At 41.5% G+C, this 20,561-nt stretch overlaps 1 protein-coding gene across 1 annotated transcript in view; it reads right to left on the reverse strand.

Moving 5' to 3' along the window:
- Positions 1–20,561, reverse strand: part of LOC145861719 (cadherin-23-like) — a 55,939-nt gene that overhangs the window by 30,411 nt on the left and 4,967 nt on the right. The window contains exons 3-4 of the mRNA XM_082964670.1: positions 7,467–7,595; positions 6,687–6,914 (exon numbers count right to left, since the gene is read on the reverse strand). Coding sequence (XP_082820796.1) covers positions 6,687–6,914; positions 7,467–7,595 — 357 coding nt within the window. The remainder of the gene's footprint in view (positions 1–6,686; positions 6,915–7,466; positions 7,596–20,561) is intronic.

The following is a 20,561-nucleotide window of genomic DNA, read 5'->3' on the forward strand; positions in this document are numbered from 1 at the left end:
TTATGTGATTAAACTAATCATGTAAACATTAATTAACTAGGAAGTCGGGGCACCACGGAAAATGTTGAGATTACAAAGTTGTAATTTTCCGAATTTATCTCATCAGATATTTTAATATCTGATTGATTTGTCTTCTATTAACCTGTTGAGGGTAGGGGGCAGTATTGACACGGCTGGATAAAAAACGTACCTGATTTAATCTGGTTACTACTCCTGCCCAGTAACTAGAATATGCATATAATTATTGGCTTTGGATAGAAAACACTCCAAAGTTTCTAAAACTGTTTGAATGGTGTCTGTGAGTATAACAGAACTCAAATGGCAGGTCAAAACCTGAGAGATTCCTTTACAGGAAGTGGCCTGTCTGACCATATATTGTCTTTCTTTGACATCTCTTTCTAAAACTTAGGATCTCTGCGGTAACGTGACACTTCCCACGGCTCCAATAGGCTCTCAGAGCCCGGGAAAAACCTGAATGTCGTCATTCCAGCCCCAGGCTGAAACACATTATCGCCTTTCTCAAGTGGCCGATCAAGGGACAGTGGGCTTAGGCGCGTGCACTGGCCGCCCCCGTCTTTGTGTTTTTTCCTCTGTTTACCGAAAAGGAGATTCCCGGTCGGAATATTATCGCTTTTTTACGAGATAAATTGCATAAAAATTGATTTTAAACAGCGGTTGACATGCTTCGAAGTACGGTAATGGAATATTTAGACATTTTTTGTCACGAATTGCGCCATGCTCGTAACCCTGATTTACCCTTTAGGATAGTGTCTGGAACGCACGAACAAAACGCCGCTATTTGGATATAACGATGGATTATTTGGGACCAAACCAACATTTGTTATTGAAGTAGAAGTCCTGGGAGTGCATTCTGATGAAGACAACAAAGGTAATAACATTTTTGTTATAGTAAATCTGATTTTGGTGAAGGCTAAACTTGCCGGGTGTCTAAATAGCTAGCCCGTGATGGCTGGGCTATGTACTTAGAATATTGCAAAATGTGCTTTCACCAATAAGCTATTTTAAAATCGGACATATTGAGTGCATAGAGGAGTTCTGTATCTATAATTCTTTAAATAATTGTTATGCTTTTTGTGAACGTTTATCGTGAGTAACTTAGTAAATTGTTAGCGAATTCCCCGGAAGTTTGCGGGGGGTATGCTAGTTCTGAACGTCACATGCTAATGTAAAAAGCTGTTTTTTGATATAAATATGAACTTGATTGAACAAAACATGCATGTATTGTATAACATAATGTCCTAGGGTTGTCATCTGATGAAGATCATCAAAGGTTAGTGCTGCATTTAGCTGTGGTTTGGGTTTATGTGACATTATATGCTAGCTTGAAAAATGGGTGTCTGATTATTTCTGGCTGGGTACTCTGCTGACATAATCTAATGTTTTGCTTTTGTTGTAAAGCCTTTTTGAAATCGGACAGTGTGGTTAGATTAACGAGAGTCTTGTCTTTAAAATGATGTAAAATAGTTATATGTTTGAGAAATTGAAGTAATAGCATTTTTGAGGTATTTGAATATCGCGCCACGGGATTAGACTGGCTGTTGCGTAGGTGGGACGATTTGGTGCCATCTACCCTAGAGAGGTTAATGTTTTGTATACTCAATGTACTGTATATAGAAATATTTTGGGGCTAAAACATGTTTTCTGGGATGTACATACAGAATGTCCAAATGAAAGAGAGCCAGCATATATTATGGGGATTCTGTAAATTCCAAACTGAAATGGTCACAACCAAAACAATTGACACCATAGAGATATATGTTCATATACAGTACCAGTCAAAAGTTTGGACACACCTACTCATTCCAGGGGTTTTCTTTATTTTACTATTTTCTACATTGTACAATAATAGTGAAGACATCAAAACTATGAAATAACACATATGAAATCATGTAGTAACCCAAAAAGTGTTAAACAAATCAAAATATGTTATATTTGAGATTCTTCAATGTAGCCAACCTTTGCCTTGATGACAGCTTTGCACACTTTTGGCATTCTCTCAACCAGCTTCACATGGGATGCTTTTCCAACAGTCTTGAAGTAGTTCCCACATATGCTGAGCACTTGGATGCTTTTCTTTCACTCTGCGGTCCATCTCAACTGGGTTGAGATCAGGGGATTGTGGAGGCCAGGTCATCTGATACAGCACTCCATCACTCTCCTTCTTGGTCTAATACCCCTTACACAGCCAGTAGGTGTGTTTTGGATGATTGTCCTGTTGAAAAACAAAATGATAGTCCCACAAAGCGCAAACCAGATGGGATGGTGTATCGCTGCAGAATGCTGTGGTAGCCATGCTGGTTCTAAATAAGTTCTAAATAAATCACTGACAGTGTCACCAGCAAAGCATCCCCACACAATCCCACCTCCTCCTCCATGCTTCACGGTGAGAACCACACATGCGGAGATCATCCGTTCACCTACTCTGTGTCTCACAAAGACACGGCGGTTGGAACCAAAAATCTAAAATTTGGACTCAGACCAAAGGATAGATTTCCACCGGTCTAATGTTAATTTCTTGTACTTCTTGGCTCAAGCAAGTCTCTTCTTCTTATTGGTGTCCTTTAGTTGTGGTTTCTTTGCAGCAATTCGACCATGAAGGCCTGATTCACGCAGTCTCCTCTGAACAGTTGATGTTGAGATGTGTCTGTTACTTGAACTCTGTGAAGCATTTATTTTGGCTGCAATTTCTGAGGGTGGTAACTCGAATGATATTATCCTCTGCTGCAGAGGCAACTCTGGGTCTTACATTCCTGTGGCGGTCCTCATGAGAGCCAGTTTCATCATAGTGCTTGATGGTTTTTGCGACTGCACTTGAAGAAACTTGAAACTTGAAAATGTATTGAAAATTCTGGATTGACTGACCTTCATGTCTTAAAGTAATGATGAACTGTTGTTTCTCTCTGCTTATTTGAGATGTTCTTGACATAATATGGACTTTTATCAAATAGGGCTATCTTCTGTATACCACCCCTACCATGTAACAACACAAAAGATTGGCTCAAACGCATTAACAAGGCACACCTGTTATTTGAAATGCATTCCAGGTGACTACCTCATGAAGCTGGTTGAGAGAATGCCAAGAGTGGGCAAAGAGGTCATCAAGGCAAAGGGTGGCTACTTTGAAGAATCTCAAATATAAAATACATTTTGTTGGTTACTGCATTATTCCATATGTGCTATTTCATAGTTTTGATGTCTTCACTATTATTCCACAATGTAGAAAATAGAAAAAGTAAAGAAAAATCCTGCAATGAGTAGGTGTGTCCAAACTTTTGACTGGTACTGTATATGTGTTTATATGTGGCCTCATCATTGTATCTTACCATTATGGAGTCTGTTATGGCACCGGCCAATTGAACATTGCATGTGCCATGCTCTACCAACTGAGCTACAGAGGACCACCATGTAGATGGTACTGTACTGTACTGTGCTCTACTATACTTTGCCCTACTGTACTGTACTCTGCTGTACTATGCTCTACTTTACTTTTCTGAACTGTACTCTGCTCTACTGTACTGTGCTAAACCTCTCATTGAGTTTCTTACAATTGAAGAAAGGGCCCATGGACTCCTGATCTAGTGGTCTTGAGACCACTCAAGACCACATACATTTGCTCTTTAACTTGTCATGGTCTGGATCTTGGAACCAATGTCCTGCTATGAATCTTGGTCTTGGCTCCTGAATTTTACAGAGAACAATAGAGATTATATTTCTCTAAATTAAATGTAAAGGTTTCTAATATCTGGTTTAATATCATGGTTTTACAATTCTGTTAATTTTGGTATGCATATAAAATGTATCTGTAATAGGTCAAACAAAATGATCACTACTGTGCATGGTTCTCTTTTTATTGTATAAATACTTTAAAGTATAAGTATAAGTATAAATACTTTAAAGTACTACTTAAAACCTCTTAAGGATCTGCCCCTTTTTTTCAATTTTAGCTGAAAATGACATACCCAAAACTAACTGCCTGTAGCTCAGGACCTGAAGCAAGGATATGCATATTCTTGATACCATTTTAATGGAAACACTTTGAAGTTTGCTGAAATATTAAATGCATGTAGGAGAATATAACACATTATATCTGGTAAAAGATAATACAAAGAAAAAAACAACCGTTTTTTGTATTTTTTGTATCATCATCTTTGAAATGCAAGAGTAATGGCCATGATGTATTATTCCAGCCCAGGTGCAATTTAGATTTTGGCCACTAGATGGCAGCAGTGTATATGCAATGTTTTAGACTGATCCAATGAACAATTGCCTTTCTGTTCAACATTTTGTATCAAGACTGACCAAATGTTCCTAATTAGTTTATTAATACATTACATTTACATTTACGTCATTTAGCAAACGCTCTAATCCAGAGTGACTTACAAATTGGTGCATTCACCTTATGATATCCAGTGGAACAACCACTTTACAATAGTACATCTATATATTTTTTTGGGGGGAGGGGGGGTAGAAGGATTACTTAATCCTACCCCAGGTATTCCTTAAAGAGGTGGGGTTTCAGGTGTCTCCGGAAGGTGGTGATTGACTCCGCTGTCCTGGCGTCATGAGGGAGCTTGTTCCACCATTGGGGTGCCAGAGCAGCGAACAGTTTTGACTGGGCTGAGCGGGAACTGTGCTTCCGCAGAGGTAGGGAGGCGAGCTGGCCAGAGGTGGATGAACGCAGTGCCCTTCTTTGGGTGTAGGGCCTGATCAGAGCCTGAAGGTACGGAGGTGCCGTTCCCCTCACAGCTCCATAGGCAAGCACCATGGTCTTGTAGCAGATGCGAGCTTCAACTGGAAGCCAGTGGAGTGTTCATAACTGTTCATAACTGTGCACTCTCCTCAAACAATAGTATGATATTATTTCACTGTAATAGCAACTGTAAATTGGACAGTGCAGTTAGATTAACAAGAATTTAAGCTTTCTGCCAATATCAGATCTCTATGTCCTGGGAAATGTTCTTGTTACTTACAACCTCATGCTAATCACATTAGCCTACGTTAGCTCAACCGTCCCGCTGGGAACCCACCGATCCTGTTGAAGTTAAGTCGTTTTTTTGGGTATCTGTACTTTAATATTCATATTTTTGACTACTTTTACTTTTACTCCACTACATTCCTAAAGAAAATAATATGCTTTTTACTCCATACATTTTCCCTGACACCCAAAAGTACTCGTTACATTTTGAATTCTTAGGAGGAGAGGAAAATGGTCCAATTCACACACTTATCAAGATAACATCTCTGGTCATCCCTACCAATGATCTGGTGGCACACTCCAACACCAATGTCTTAGTGTTGGAGTGTGCCTCTAGCTATCCGTAATTTAAAAAACAACACAATGGTGCCGTCTGGTTTGCTTAATGTAAGGAATTTGACATTATTTATACTTTTACTTTTGATACTTAGGTATACTTAAAACCAAATCATTTTAGACATTTACTCAAGTAGTATTTACTGAGTGACTTTAACTTGAGTCATTTTCTATTAAGGTATCTTTACTTTTACTCAAGTATGACAATTGGGTACTTTTTCCACCAAGTGTGTCAATCATAGACTCTGTGAGACAGAGGCCACACATAGGCGACCACAAAGACCGATCACATGACATATAAGTCCCACATTTGCGCAAAAATAAAGGACGCACGCTTGCATGCATGCACACACTCAGACTAATCACATTGTGGTGAGGAACATGTGAAGAGCTCTTGCAAGGTTTCTAAACAGGAAGTAACAAGTCTCTTCCTCTTTCAGTAAAATGGCACCACAGCCGTGGATTTCCTGTTATTGCACATCGTCGTGCACTTCCTGTGTATCACAGTGAACTTCTTGTCCCTATACCTCTGATCAGCCAACGCAGAACACATGGGATTAAACCATCAACCTGCTACTCATCATGGGACCACTTTAAATAATAAAAAAAAATTATATAGCATACATGAAGTCTTAATATGCACTACATACAGGTACATCCTTCACAAATCATCTATAAACTTATACCATACTATATAAAGGCTTTATATTTATAGCTCCTTAAGTAGGGAGCATTGCCATGTGAACATTGTCTTCAACTGCGTTAGAATGTGTTTTGAAGTCTTTCTCCATGTTCTGAGGCCTGAATAAATGATTTGCCAATATTAGTTTGATGTATTATTTCAAATATTTCCTTATTCAAAATGTTTCCTTATTTTATACAGTTTCATCATATTCGGTCACTGAAACCACTTCAAAGGTATTGACTCATTCAAAATACCAGGAATAAGCCAGGCTTATCCTAGCCCATCCATATGGTGAAATGCTTGCAGTACTGAGGAACACCAACAGAGGGCAACATGTTTTCAACTGTGATTAACCTGATATGACTCTTCTAACTGAAGCCAGTCCAACAACCTATAGCCAAGTCACAAGTTACACAGGTACTGTCCAGGGGAGTGTTTAACAAGGCACAATGATGTGTAATGTTCAGATAAAACAAGCATGCCTCTCTGACATGTAGACGGCTCTATTCATTATGTTCTGCAACATTTGCCTACTAAACGTGAGTGACCCTGGTAACACAGTGACCAAAACCCTGTCCAATTCAAATCATCCCTGTTCCCTTAGCTCTGTGTGTCAGCCCCCACCCGCTCCCACCCTCGACCTCTAACCTCTGACCCTCTCTGACTCACCGATAGTGGCGGCGTGCCGTCGTCCTCCACCATCACGGTCAGCCGGTACTCCTGCTGGCGCTCACGGTCGGGTGGGCACGGTCGGGTTGTCATCTCACCTGTCATGCGGTCCATACGGAAGGTGAGGTCCTGGTTACCCGAGGTGATGTAGTAGAAGAGCATGGCGTTTGTCCCGATGTCATGGTCGGTGGCCACCACGCGCAGGACGGACGTACCGCCCCCCACATTCTAACACACACACACAGATAGATGGACAATAATTTTTTCAGCATCATGTGCGTAATACACTATATTTTCTGTGTACTGTATATATTTCATAGTTTTTTGTTGTTGTTTTTAAAGCAGAGTGAAATTCCACCCTCCATTCATATTTTTTGAGGACTTGTATCCAGGCAGCACAGAATGAAATGGGGAGACAGGGTAAGGAGACAGAAAGCTTGAAAGGTTTTGGGTCAGTGTTGGGGAGTAGTTCCAATATATGTAATTCAACTAGTAATTTAACTACATTTTGCAGTAGTTTGGTGGTAGTTTCACTAAATTCAGACCGAAATGGAGTTCATTACTTTTTTAAAACACAGACAAACATCCCTTTCAGATGTTATTTTTTTGGAAGCATCTACGACACAGAGGACGCTTTAAAAGTTTAATTGATAGATGTGTGTGTGTGTGTGTGTGTTTGGGTGTGTGTATATTATTCTGTATGTAATTGACTGACGTGTGTGTTTGTGTGTGCGTGCATATGATTGTATAGGCTGACTGATGTGTGTGTGTGTGACTCACTTCACTGATGCTGACATTGTAGCCCCCCTGGCTCTCGATGATGGGTGTGTTGTCGTTGACGTCCAGGATGTTGACAGTGAGAGAGAGGTCGCTGTAGTGGGGAGGCACACCGCTGTCCATGGCACGCACCTGTCAGAACACACACATAAACTACATGACCAAAAGTATGTGGACACCTGCTCGTCAAACATCTCATTCCAAAATCATGGGCATTAATATGGAGTTGGTCCCCCCTTTGCTGCTATAACAACCTCCACTCTTCTGGGAAAGCTTTCCACTAGATGATGGAACAATGCTGGGGGGACTTGCTTCTATTCAGCCACGAGAGCATTAGTAAGGTCGGGAACTGATGTTGGGCAATTAGGCCTGGCTCGCAGCCCGAACCATGAAAAATAGCCCCAGACCATTATTCCTCCTCCACCAAACTTTACAGTTGGCACTATGCAGGTAGCATTATCCTGGTATCTGCCAAACCCAGATTAGTCCGTCAGACTGCCAGATGGTGAAGCGTGATTCATCACTCCAGAGAACGTGTTTCCACTGCTCCAGAGTCCAACGGCGGCAAGCTTCACACAGCTCCAGCCGACGCTTGGCATTACGTATAGTGATGTTAGGCTTGTGTGTGGCTGCTCCGCAATGGAAACCATTTCAAGAAGCTCCCAACAAGCAGTTATTGTGCTGACGTTGCTTTCAGAGGCAGTTTGGAACTCAGTAGTGAGTGTTGCAAATACGGACAGATGATTTCCGTTTCCATTTCACAATAACAGCACTCACTGTTGACCGGGGAAGCTCTAACAGGGCAGATCTATTATTATTATTCTTTGTATTATTTTTTAACCCCCCTTTTTCTCCCCAATTTGACAAACAACTTGTTGGAAAGGTGGCATCCTATGACGGTGCCACGTTGAAAGTCACTGAGCTCTTCAGTAAGGCCAATCTACTGCCAATGTTTGTCTATGGAGATTGCATGGCAGTGTGCTTGATTTTATACACCTGTCAGCAACGGGTGTGGCGGAAATAGCCAAATCCACTAATTTGAAGGGGTGTCCACATACCTTTGTATATATGTGACCCGTTTCAGGAAACTAGGCTTTTGTCACAAGTTCACAGGGGAGTCTTTTTTTTTCTCTAAATATGTTTTTTTGGCAGAAATGCCTTCTGGAACATGTGAACTTTCATGTGCCTTAATAACACTTTTGTATGCCTTCTGTAAATACGAATAAAATTGTTAAATTACAAGCCTTGTTGGTTAAATACAGAAAATGACAGAAATCTTTCCACAGCCATGATTGGCTGAGGTAATGAGTGGGCCAGTCGGTGTTGGTAATCCTGTCGAACGTGGCTTTAAAAAAAAAAAATGTATCAGTTAGTGGAGCTCCATAAGTGTTACTCTCCACTTTCTGGAGGATCGAGTTTTGAAATCCGTGGAATTAGAGTATGATAGTTAAAGAGATGGAGAAAACACCTGTTTCCGGATCTTCAAACTAAGGGCAACCGTGGCATGCCATCTGTGACAGGGAGACGTGTCCATTATGCATGATGATGTATATGGTAAGGTAGTCTAGCTAGCTACTTTTTCAGATATTAAATGTTTCAAATTTTGACAGAAAGTGGTTTCATTACAAGCTAAAGTGTACTGTTAGCTAGCTAGCTAATGTGAGCTGGCTGGCTCCCTAGCTAATGTTACGTGTATGACGTTATTCGTATCCCAGAACTGTTTGCTTTGCTAATTAGAGCCACATTTTAGCTAGCTAACATTGAACCTGGTTGGTTAGCTCCCAGCAGATTCATGCAGGGTAGTAATGACATGATTTGGCACAATGTTCATTGTTGTTTAACTAGCTGGCTGGCTCGTTAGCTAACGTTACATGTGTGATCTTATACGTTGTTCACCTAGCTTCGTTTATTGTTTACCTAGCTAGCTAGCTACATGTCTTATGCTAAAGTGTACAACACCCATTGAATATGGCCGGTGTCAGTAAACGCTCACAAAAAAGCGTAATAAATTGTTGCCAGCAGAGCTGGTTAGGCTGTTGTCATGTTATCCAGAGGTAAACAAATCATCAGCCAGAGCGTCAAGTGTGCGCTCTGAATGCTCCGAGACCGAAACGAGATGGGTGGTGCTAAAGCTTAAGAGGGTGTGAACGATGCTGAATGGATGTAGACATCACTAGATGCCAAAATATTCTAAGGCCATTTTCTCAAAAGTGAGTTTACAAGTTTATCAACTTTCAAAGCAACATTACTTTCCCATTGTTCCTCAAAATGCATTGTATGATATACCATTTTGTTGCCTTGAGTCTGTAGTTTTATCCAATGTAAAAAACACAATTTCAAATTTTGCCACATAAGACCAAATCCAGGAGGTGAGTCACATATAGTGTACGTGCACACGCGTTCCATTACTCACACACATACGTGCGTAAGTAGGTGGGCATACATATGGGTATACAGTACACTGCGGTATTCTTCTCTGAAGGAGAAGCCCGATATCTTACGAGTTCCAACCGAACTTTGCTATATAGTGACTTTTATCATATTTATCTTTAAATTTTTTGTACAGAAAGTTCACAGCACTAAGCACTTCTGGACATCAGATTCGACAGTTACTAACCTCGATTTAGACTTCAAATACAACTTCAACTCCGACTCAGCTGTTCCACTGTTCATACCAGACCCTATTCCTTTGTTCCATGGGCTACCAAAACACTGAAGGCATAGACGCAGGAGATAAGGTGGAGTCCTGGTGAAATTGAGGCGAAGAGAAAACCGAACGGGGCTCACCTCCGTTCTATTGGCAAATGTCCAGTCACTCAACAATAAAATGGATGAGCTTCGTTCGAGAGTCTCCTATCAGAGACACTTGAAAAGCTGAAATTTTATATGTCTTACTGAAACGTGGCTATGCACACAGTACTCGGTGGATCCATGCAGCGGCAGGATCGGATGGCAGCTTCTGGAAAGTCGAAAGGAGGTGGAGTGTGTTTTTTCATAAATAACAACTGGTGTGCTGCTTCAAGTGTAAAGGAAATCTCTAGCTTTTGTCACCTGATTGTACTGTAGAATACCTCATTGTAAGCTGCAGACCCTCTTATCTACCAAAATAGTTCTCATCTGTAATTATCACTGCTGTCCACATCCCTCCAGAAGCCAACATCACTCTGGCAGCCAACAAACTGTATGGGGCCATAAATAAACAAGAAACCGCTCACCAAGAGGCAGCATTTCTGGTGGGTGATGACTTTAACGGGGGAGACTTAAAACCATCCTACCTCACTTCAACCAACATGTCTCCTGTGACACTAGGGGCGCTAAAACTCTAGACCACATTTTTTCTACCCACAGAAATTCATACAAGGCCCTACTGCGTCCTCCCTTCGGCAAATCTGACCATGACTCCATTTTCCTGCATCCTGTTTACATCGAAAAGCTCAAACAGGAATTACCAGTGATGCGCTCACTACGGAAGTGGCCGGATGAAGCAGATGCGAGGCTACAAGACTGTTTTGCTAGTACAGACTGGAATATGTTCTGGGATTCATCCGATAGCATTGACGAGTTTACAGTCATGGGCTTCATCAATAAGTGCATGATGATGTTGTCCCCACAGTGACTAAGAACGTATCAAAACCAAAAACCATGGATTACAGGCAATATCCATGCTGGGCTAAAGGCTAGAGCTACCGCTTACAATGAACGAGCCAGGGACATGGACACATAAAAGAAAGCCCGCTATGACCACTGACGAGACATCAAACATGCAAAAGGACAATATAGGAAGAAGGTGGAATCCTATTACAGCGCCTCCGACATTCATCGTTTGTGGCAAGGCTTGCAGACGATAACGGATTACAAAGGGAAACCCAGCCATGAGTTGCCCAGCGATGCAGAAATCGCAAACTAGCTAAATGCCTTTTATGTTTGCTTCGAGGAATATAACACTGCTTTGCGTGAAATCCCCTGTTTTTACAGATAACTGTGTGATCTCGCTCATCGTGGCCTGTATGAGCAAAACGTTTAACTTAACCTGTTATGGCTAGGGGGCAGTATTTTCACGGCTGGATAAAAAACGTACCCGATTTAATCTGGTTACTACTCCTGCCCAGTAACTAGAATATGCATATAATTATTGGCTTTTGATAGAAAACACTCCAAAGTTTCTAAAACTGTTTGAATGGTGTCTGTGAGTATAACAGAACTCAAATGGCAGGTCAAAACCTGAGAGATTCCTTTACAGGAAGTGGCCTGTCTGACCATTTCTTGAACTTCTTTGCCATCTCTATCTATTACAAAGGATCTCTGCTCTAACGTGACACTTCCTACGTCTTCCATAGGCTCTCAGAGCCCGGAAAAAACAGAATGTCGTCATCCCAGCCCCAGGCTGAAACACATTATCGCCTTTGTCAAGTGGCCAATCAAGGGACTGTGGGCTTAGGCACGTGCACTGGCCGCCCACGTCTTTGTGATTTTTCCTCTGTTTGCCGAAAAGGAGATTCCCGGTCGGAATATTATCGCTTTTTTACGAGATAAATTACATAAAAATTGATTTTAAACAGCGGTTGACATGCTTCGAAGTACGGTAATGGAATCTTTTGAATTTTTTTGTCACGAATTGCGCCATGCGCGCGACCCTGATTTACCATTTCGGATAGTTTCTGGAACGCACGAACAAAACGCCGCTATTCGGATATAACGATGGATTATTTGGGACCAAACCAACATTTGTTATTGAAGTAGCAGTCCTGGGAGTGCATTCTGACGAAGACAACAAAGGTAATAACATTTTTGTTATAGTAATGCTTTTTGTGAACGTTTATCGTGAGTAATTTAGTAAATTGTAAGTAAATTCCCCGGAAGTTTGCGGGGGGTATGCTAGTTCTGAACGTCACATGCTAATGTAAAAAGCTGTTTTTTGATATAAATATGAACTTGATTGAACAAAACATGCATGTATTGTATAACATAATGTCCTAGGTGTGTCATCTGATGAAGATCATCAAAGGTTAGTGCTGCATTTAGCTGTCTTCTGGGTTTTTGTGACATTATATGCTAGCTTGAAAAATGGGTGTCTGATTATTTCTGGCTGGGTACTCTGCTGACATAATCTAATGTTTTGTTTTCGCTGTAAAGCCTTTTTGAAATCGGAGTGTGTGGTTAGATAAAGGAGAGTCTTGTCTTTAAAATGCTGTGAAATAGTCATATGTTTGAAAAATTGAAGTTTTTGTATTTTTGAGGAATTTGTAATTCGCGCCACGCCTATCATTGGATATTGGAGCAGGTGTTCCGCTAGCGGAACGTCTAGATGTAAGAGGTTAAGGATTGGTGGGTCCCCTGAGGGACGGTTAAGCTAACGTAGGCTAATGCGATTAGCATGAGGTTGTAAGTAACAACAACATTTCCCAGGACATAGACATATCTGATATTGGCAGAAAGCCTAAATTCTTGTTAATCTAACTGCACTCTCCAATTTACAGTAGCTATTACAGTGAAAGAATACCATGATATTGTTTGAGGAGAGTTCACAGTTTTGAACTTGAAAAGTTATTAATAAACAAATTAGGCACATTTGGGCAGTCTTGATACAAAATGTTGAACAGCAAGGCAATGGTTCATTGGATCAGTCTAAAACATTGCATATACACTGCTGCCATCTAGTGGCCAAACTCTAAATTGCGCCTGGGTTTGGAATAATACATTATGGACATTGCTCTTGCATTTCAAAGATGATGATACAAAAAAAAAAAAAATCTTTGTATTATCTTTTACCAGATCTAATGTGTTATATTCTCCTACATTCCTTTCACAATTCCACAAAATTCAAAGTGTTTCCTTTCAAATGGTATCAAATAAATGCATATTCTTGTTTCAGGGCCTGAGCTACAGGCAGTTAGATTTGGGCATGTCATTTTAGGCAAAAATGTGTAAAAAAAAGGTTAAAAATTACAAGGCAGATGCTATACCAGGACACGTTCTCAAAGCATGCGCAGACCAGGTTGCAAGTGGCTTCACAGACATTTTAAATCTCTCCTTGTCCCAGTCTCTAATCCTGACATGTTTCAAACTGACCACCATTGTCCCTTTTCCCAAGAGCTCAAAAGGTAACCTGCCTAAATGACTATTGCCCTGTAGCACTCACATCTGTAATTATGAAGTGTTTTGAAAGGCTAGTCATGACACATCATCCCAGACACCCTAGAAACATTCCAATTTGCATACTGCCCCAACAGATCCACAGATGATGCAATCTCAATTGCACTTCACACTGCCCTCTCCCACCCTGACAAGAGGGGAAATAACTAATGTGAGAATGCTGTTCAAAGACTACAGCTCAGATTTCAACACCATAGTCCCCTCCAAGCTCATCACCAAGCTAGGGACCCTGGGACTGAACCCCTCCCTCTGCAACTGGATCCTGGACTTCCTGACGGGCCAGCCCCCGACGCATGACTCCAACACTATATTCAAGAATTCTGACATCACAACAGTGATAGGCCTGGTCACCAATGGCGATGAGTCAGCCTACAGGGAGGAGGTCAGAGACTTAGCAGTGTGCCAGGACAACAATCTCTACCTCAATGTCAGTAAGACAAAGAGCACGCCCCTATCCACATCGACAGGGCTGTTGTGGAGCGGGTATAGAGCTTCAAGTTCCTTGGCGTCCACCGCACTAAGGACTTAACATGGTCCACACCTGCACAGTCATGAAGAGGGCACGACAGCGCCTCTTCTCCCTCAGGAGGCTGAAAAGATTTGGTATGGGCCCTCAGATCCTCAAGAAGTTCTACAGCTGCACCATCGAGAGCATCTTGACTGGCTGCATCACCGCTAGGTATGGCAAATGCACTGCCCTTGACCGCAAAGCGCTACAGAGGGACCGCCATCCAGGATCTCTATTTCAGGCAGTGTCAGAGGAAGTCCCTAAAAATTGCCAAAGACTCCAGCCACCCAAGCCATTGACTGTTCACTCTGCTACCGTCCGGCAATCGAAGCATCGGCTCTCGGACCAACAGGCTCCGAGACAGCTTCTACCCAAAAGTCGTAAGACTGCTAAATAGCCAGACTGCTAAATAGTCAATTAATGGTACCCAAACTATCTGCACTGACTCTATCTTGTATTGACCCTAAGCGCACTCACTAGACTAGACACACTCACACACACTACATTGACACTCCCATACAAAATCAACACACATTCATATGCACATCTGCACACACATAACACACACACACACGCATACTGACACAACACACACATACACACACATTACACACACGCACACACTTTTACAGTCCTTTGCTGCTGTTACTCTTTTATTTATTTTACTCTTATTATTATCTATCCTCATGCATAGTCACTTTACCCTGCCTTCATGTACATCAGTGGAGCAAATTAAATGGCATCAAACACATGGAAACCATGTGTTTGATGTATTTGATACCATTCCACCCATTCCGCTACAGCCATTACCACAAGCCTGTCCTCCCCAATTCAGGTGCCACCAACCTCCCGTGATGTACATACAGTATCTACTGCAAATACCTCATACCTACACATTGAACTGGTACTGGTACTCCCTGTCTGTAGCGCCATTCTTGTGTATTTTATTTTATTATTCTTGTTACTATATAATTTGCATTATTATTTTTATACTCTGCATCGTTGGGAAGGGTCCGTAAACAAGCATTTCACGGTAACGTCTACACCAGTTCTATTTGGCGCATGTGACAAATAAAATGTTATTTGATGTGTACGCACATAAGGACACACCCACCCGCAAAACATACATTTTAAAATGAGAATACTTAATTCCATAACGCTATACAGTGCATTCGAAAAGTATTGAGTTTTTCCACATTTTGTTACGTAATAATACCCACAATACACACAATACCCCATAATGACAAAGCAAAAACATGTTTTTAGACATTTTATCAAATTTATAAAAACTAAAATATGTCTGTTCAATTCAATTTACATAAGTATTCAGACCCTTTACTCAGTATTTTGTTGAAGCACCATTGGCAGTGATTACAGCCTCAAGTCTTCTTGGGTATGATGCTAGAAGCTTGGCACACCTGTATTTGGGGAGTTTCTCCTATTCTTCTCTGCAGATCCTCTCAAGCTCTGTCAGGTTGGATGGGAAGCGTCGCTTCACACCTATTTTCAAGTCTATCCAGAGATGTTGAATCGGTTTCAGATCCGGACTCATGCTGGGCCACTTAAGGACATTCAGAGACTTGTCCCGAAGCCACTCCTGCATTGTCTTGGCTGTGTGCTTAGGATCATTGTCCTGTTGGAAGGTGAACCTTCGCCCCAGTCTGAGGTCCTGAGTGCTCTGGAGCAGGTTTTCATCAAGGATCTCTCTGGCCTTTGCTCCGTTCATTTTTCCCTCGATCCTGACTAGTCTCCCAGTCCCTGCCGCTGAAAAACATCCCCACAGCATGATGCTGCCACCACCATGCTTCACCACCATGCTTCACCGTGGGGATGGTGCCACGTTTCCTCCAGCCATGAAGCTTGGCATTCAGGCCAAAGAGTTAAATCTTGGTTTCATCAGACCAGAGTATCTTGTTTCTCATAGTCTTTTAGGTACCTTTTGGCAAACTCCAAGCGGGCTGTCATGTGCCTTTAACTGAGGAGTGGCTTCCGTCTGGCCACTCTACCCTAAAGTCCTGATTGGTGGAGTATTGCAGAGATGGTTGTCCTTCTGGAAGGTCCTTCCAACTCCACAGAGGAACTCTTGGGTTCATGGTCACCTCCCTAACCAAGGTCTTTCTCCCCCAATTTCTCAGTTTGGCCGGGCGGCCAGCTCGGACCTTATATAGACAGGTGTGTGCCTTTCCAAATCATGTCCAATCAATTTAATTTACTACAGGTGGACTCCAATCAAGCTGTAGAAACATCTAAAGGATGATCAATGGAAACATGATGCTCCTGAGCTCAATTTTAAGTCTCATAGCAAAGGGTCTAAATACTTATGTTAATAACGTGTTTCTGTTTTCGTTTTTTCATACATTTGCAAACATTTCAAAATAGCTGTTTTCGCTTTGCCATTATGGGGTATTGTGTGTAGATTGATGAGAGACTTTAAAAAAAGAAAATTAATAAGGCTGTAATGTAACAAAATGTGGAAAAAGTCAAGGGGTCTGAATACTTTCCCTATGCACTGTATATCCACTGTCAGAAATGTTGGTAAGAAATTATGAAAGAGTCAAATGTAACATATAACAAAAAAAATGATAAAGAACTCTACAAATGATACATTTGTGACATCAATATAAAAACAAATTATATAACAAAATGTAATACAGTAATATGTTATCTGTATGTAAAACATTTAGATTTGACATTTTCGTCATTTCATAGATGCTCTTATCCAGAGAGACTTAAAGTAAGTGCATTCATCTTTGGATAGCTAGGTGAGACAACCACATATCACTGTCAAATATACAGTATACAAACATTACATTCCAGCCTAACAATGGATATATAGAGTTTTGCAAAAAAACACATTTTCTTACACACCTAAAATCTATGAATAAAAAAAATCTGAGAACATTCATATTTTACTCACACAAAGCAATAATGTCTGATGAAAAAACACAAATGTGAAAAATTGGTGGATATAGCGTTTTGGAAATAAACTCGTCATATGTTTGTGCTCTACAATAATATTTAATTTCCTTCCTATGTAGCTTGAGTACAAATAATTTTCTTATGGTTCCTGACTGAGAAGCCTGAACATGTGCCAGTGTCACATTGAGGCCAGAGAAGCGTTTATTAGGCACAAAATGGAAGAAAACAGACTAACATGAAGGGATGATCTGAAGCACTGTTTTGCTTCAGTGTGCCTTAATTCTATTTTGCCATGTTTATCAAAAGTGTTGGGAAAACGTATCAATAATCAACTGACTGGCTTTTTTGATGTCTACAGTATTCTCTCTGGTATGTAATCTGGTTTCCGCTCAGGTTATGGATGTGTTACTGCAACCTTAAAGGTCCTCAATGATGTCACCATTGCCCTTGATTCTAAGCAATGTAGTGCTGCTATTTTTATTGACTTGGCCAAGGCTTTTGATACGGTAGACCATTCCAATCTTGTGGGCTGGCTACGGAGTATTGGTGTCTCTGAGGGGTCTTTGGCCTGGTTTGCTGACTACCTCTCTCAAAGAGTTCAGTGTATAAAGTCTGAAAATCTGCGGTCTCAACCACTGCCTGTCACCAAGGGAGTACCCCAAAGCTCAATCCTAAGCCCAATGCTCTTCTCAATTTACATCAACAACATAGCTCAGGCAGTAGGAAGGTCTCGAAATCCATTTATATGCAGATGATCTACCACAAAGCTTTCTTAGTGTCAAACAAGCTTTCTCTACCCTTAACCTTGTTCTGAACACAGATGATCATCCTACCCATGCTAGATTATGGAGACATAATTTATAGATCGGCAGGTAAGCGTGCTCTCAAGCGGCTAGATGTTCTTTACCATTCGCCCATCAGATTTGTCACCAATGCTCCGTATAGGACACATCACTGCACTCTATACTCCTCTGTAAACTGGTCATCTCTGTATACCCGTCGCAAGACCCACTGGTTGATGCTTATTTATTAAACCTTCTTAGGCCTCACTCCCCCTATCTGAGATATCTACTGCAGCCCTCATCCTCCACATACAACACCAGTTCTGCCAGTTACATTTTGTTAAATGTCCCCAAAGCACACACATCCCTGGGTCGCTCCTCTTTTCAGTTCGCTGCAGCTAGCGACTGGAACGAGCTGCAACAAACACTCAAACTGGACAGTTGTATCTCAATCTCTTCGTTCAAAGACTCAATCAAGGAAACTCTTACTGACAGTTGTGGCTGCTTTGTGTGATGTATTGTTGTCTCTACCTTCTTGCCCTTTGTGCTGTTGTCTGCGCCCAATAATGTTTGTAGCATGTTTTGTGCTTCTACCATGTTGTGTTGCAACCATGTTGTTGTCATGCTGTGTTTGAACCATGCTGTGTTGTCATGTGTTGCTGCCTTGCTATGTTGTTGTCTTAGGTCTCTCTTTATGTAGTGTTGTGTTGTCTCTCGTCATGATGTGTGTTTTGTCCAATATTTACAGTTGAAGTTGGAAGTTTACATACACCTTAGCCAAATACATTTCAGCTCAGTTTTTCACAATTCCTGACATTTAATCCTAGTAAAAATTCCCTGTCTTAGGTCAGTTAGGATCACCACTTTATTTTAAGAATGTGAAATGTAAAAATGATAGTAGAGAGAATGATTTTTTCAGCTTTTATTTCTTTCATCACATTCCCAATGGGTCAGAAGTTTACATACACTCAATTAGTATTTGGTAGCATTGCCTTTAAAATGTTTAACTTGGGTCAAACGTTTCAGGTAGCCTTCCACAAGCTTCCCAAAGTAAGTTGGGTGAATTTTGGCCCATTCCTCCGGACAGAGCTGGTGTAACTGAGTCAGGTTTGTAGGTCTCCTTGCTCGCACACTATTTTTCAGTTCTTCCCACAAGTCTTCAATGGGATTGAGGTCAGGGCTTTGTGATGGCCACTCCAATACCTTGACTTTGTTGTCCTTAAGCCATTTTTCACAACTTTGGAAGTACGCTTGGAGTCATTGTACATTTGGAAGACCCATTTGCGACCAAGCTTTAACTTCCTGACTGATGTTTTGAGATGTTGCATCCATCCTTATGATGCCATCTATTTTGTGACGTGCACCAGTCCCTAAGGCAGCACAACATGACCCCCACAACATGATGCTGCCACCTCCGTGCTTCACGGTTGGGATGGTGTTCTTCGGCTTGCAAGCCTCACCCATTTTCATCCAAACATAACAATGGTCATTATGCCCAAACAGTTCCATTTTTGCTTCATCAGACCAGAGGACATTTCTCTAAAAAGTATGATCTTTGGCACCATGTGCAGTTTCAAACCATAGTCTGGCTTTTTTATGGCGGTTTTGGAGCAGTGGCTTCTTCCTTGCTGAGCTGCCTTTCAGGTTATGTCAATATAGGACACGTTATACTGTGGATATAGATACTCTTTCACCTTTACATTTTAGTCATTTAGCAGACGCTCTTATCCAGAGCGACTTACAGTAGAGTGCATACATTCTATTACTTGTTTAAATACGTGGGAATCGAACCCACAACCCTGGCGTTGCAAGCGCCATGCTCTACCAACTGAGCTACAGTGGGACTACCTTTCCTCCACCATCTTCACAAGGCCCTTTGCTGTTGTTCTGGGATTGATTTGCACTTTTTGATCTATTGTGTTTATACGTGCGTACTATTGTTTGTATAGATGAACGTGGTACCTTCAGGCGTTTGGAAATTGCTACCAAGGATGAACCAGACTTGTGGAGGTCTACAATTTTCTTTCTGAGGTCTTGGCTGATTTTTTTCCCATGATTTGAAGGTAGGCCTTGAAATAACAGGGAAGGCGTAATTGTTTAAGCCGCCTTCCCTGTAGCTCAGTTGGTAGAGCATGGTGTTTGCAACGCCAGGGTTGTGGGTTTGATTCCCACAGGGGGCCAGCACAGAAAAAAAAAATGTATGAAATGTATGCATTCACTACTGTAAGTTGCTCTGGATAAGAGCGTCTGCTAAATGATGTAAATGTAAATACATCCACAGGTACACCTCAAATGATGTCAATTAGCCTATCTGTCACAAATCCCACCGAAGGTGGCTCCCCTGCCTGCTCGGTCGTCGACGCCGGCCTACTAGCTACCACTGATCCCTTTTCTGTTTGTAATGTCTTATTGGTTGCACCTGTTCCCTATTGTGTGTTTATTTAAGCCTGCTTAGCCCGCCCAGGTTTGTGCGGGATTATTTTGCTGTCGTTGTGTTTTTTGGATGTGCTGGCTATTCGCCTTGTATTCTTTCTCCGGACTGTGTGCCCGTTGTTCTGGGTTGGTCGTTTGTTCATGCGCCCGTTTGTGTTGGCGTTAACCGTTTTTGTGCCGGGAAGAATAAAGGACATTACACCTTACCTCTGCTCTCTGTGCCTGACTCCTACCACCACTCCTAGTATCTCGTGACACTATCAGAAGCTTCTAAAGCCATGACATCATTTTCTGGAATTTTCC

Source organism: Salmo salar, chromosome 18 (assembly GCF_965601325.2).
Source record: "Salmo salar chromosome 18, fSalSal1, whole genome shotgun sequence".
In the NCBI taxonomy this organism is placed as follows: Eukaryota; Metazoa; Chordata; class Actinopteri; order Salmoniformes; family Salmonidae; genus Salmo; species Salmo salar.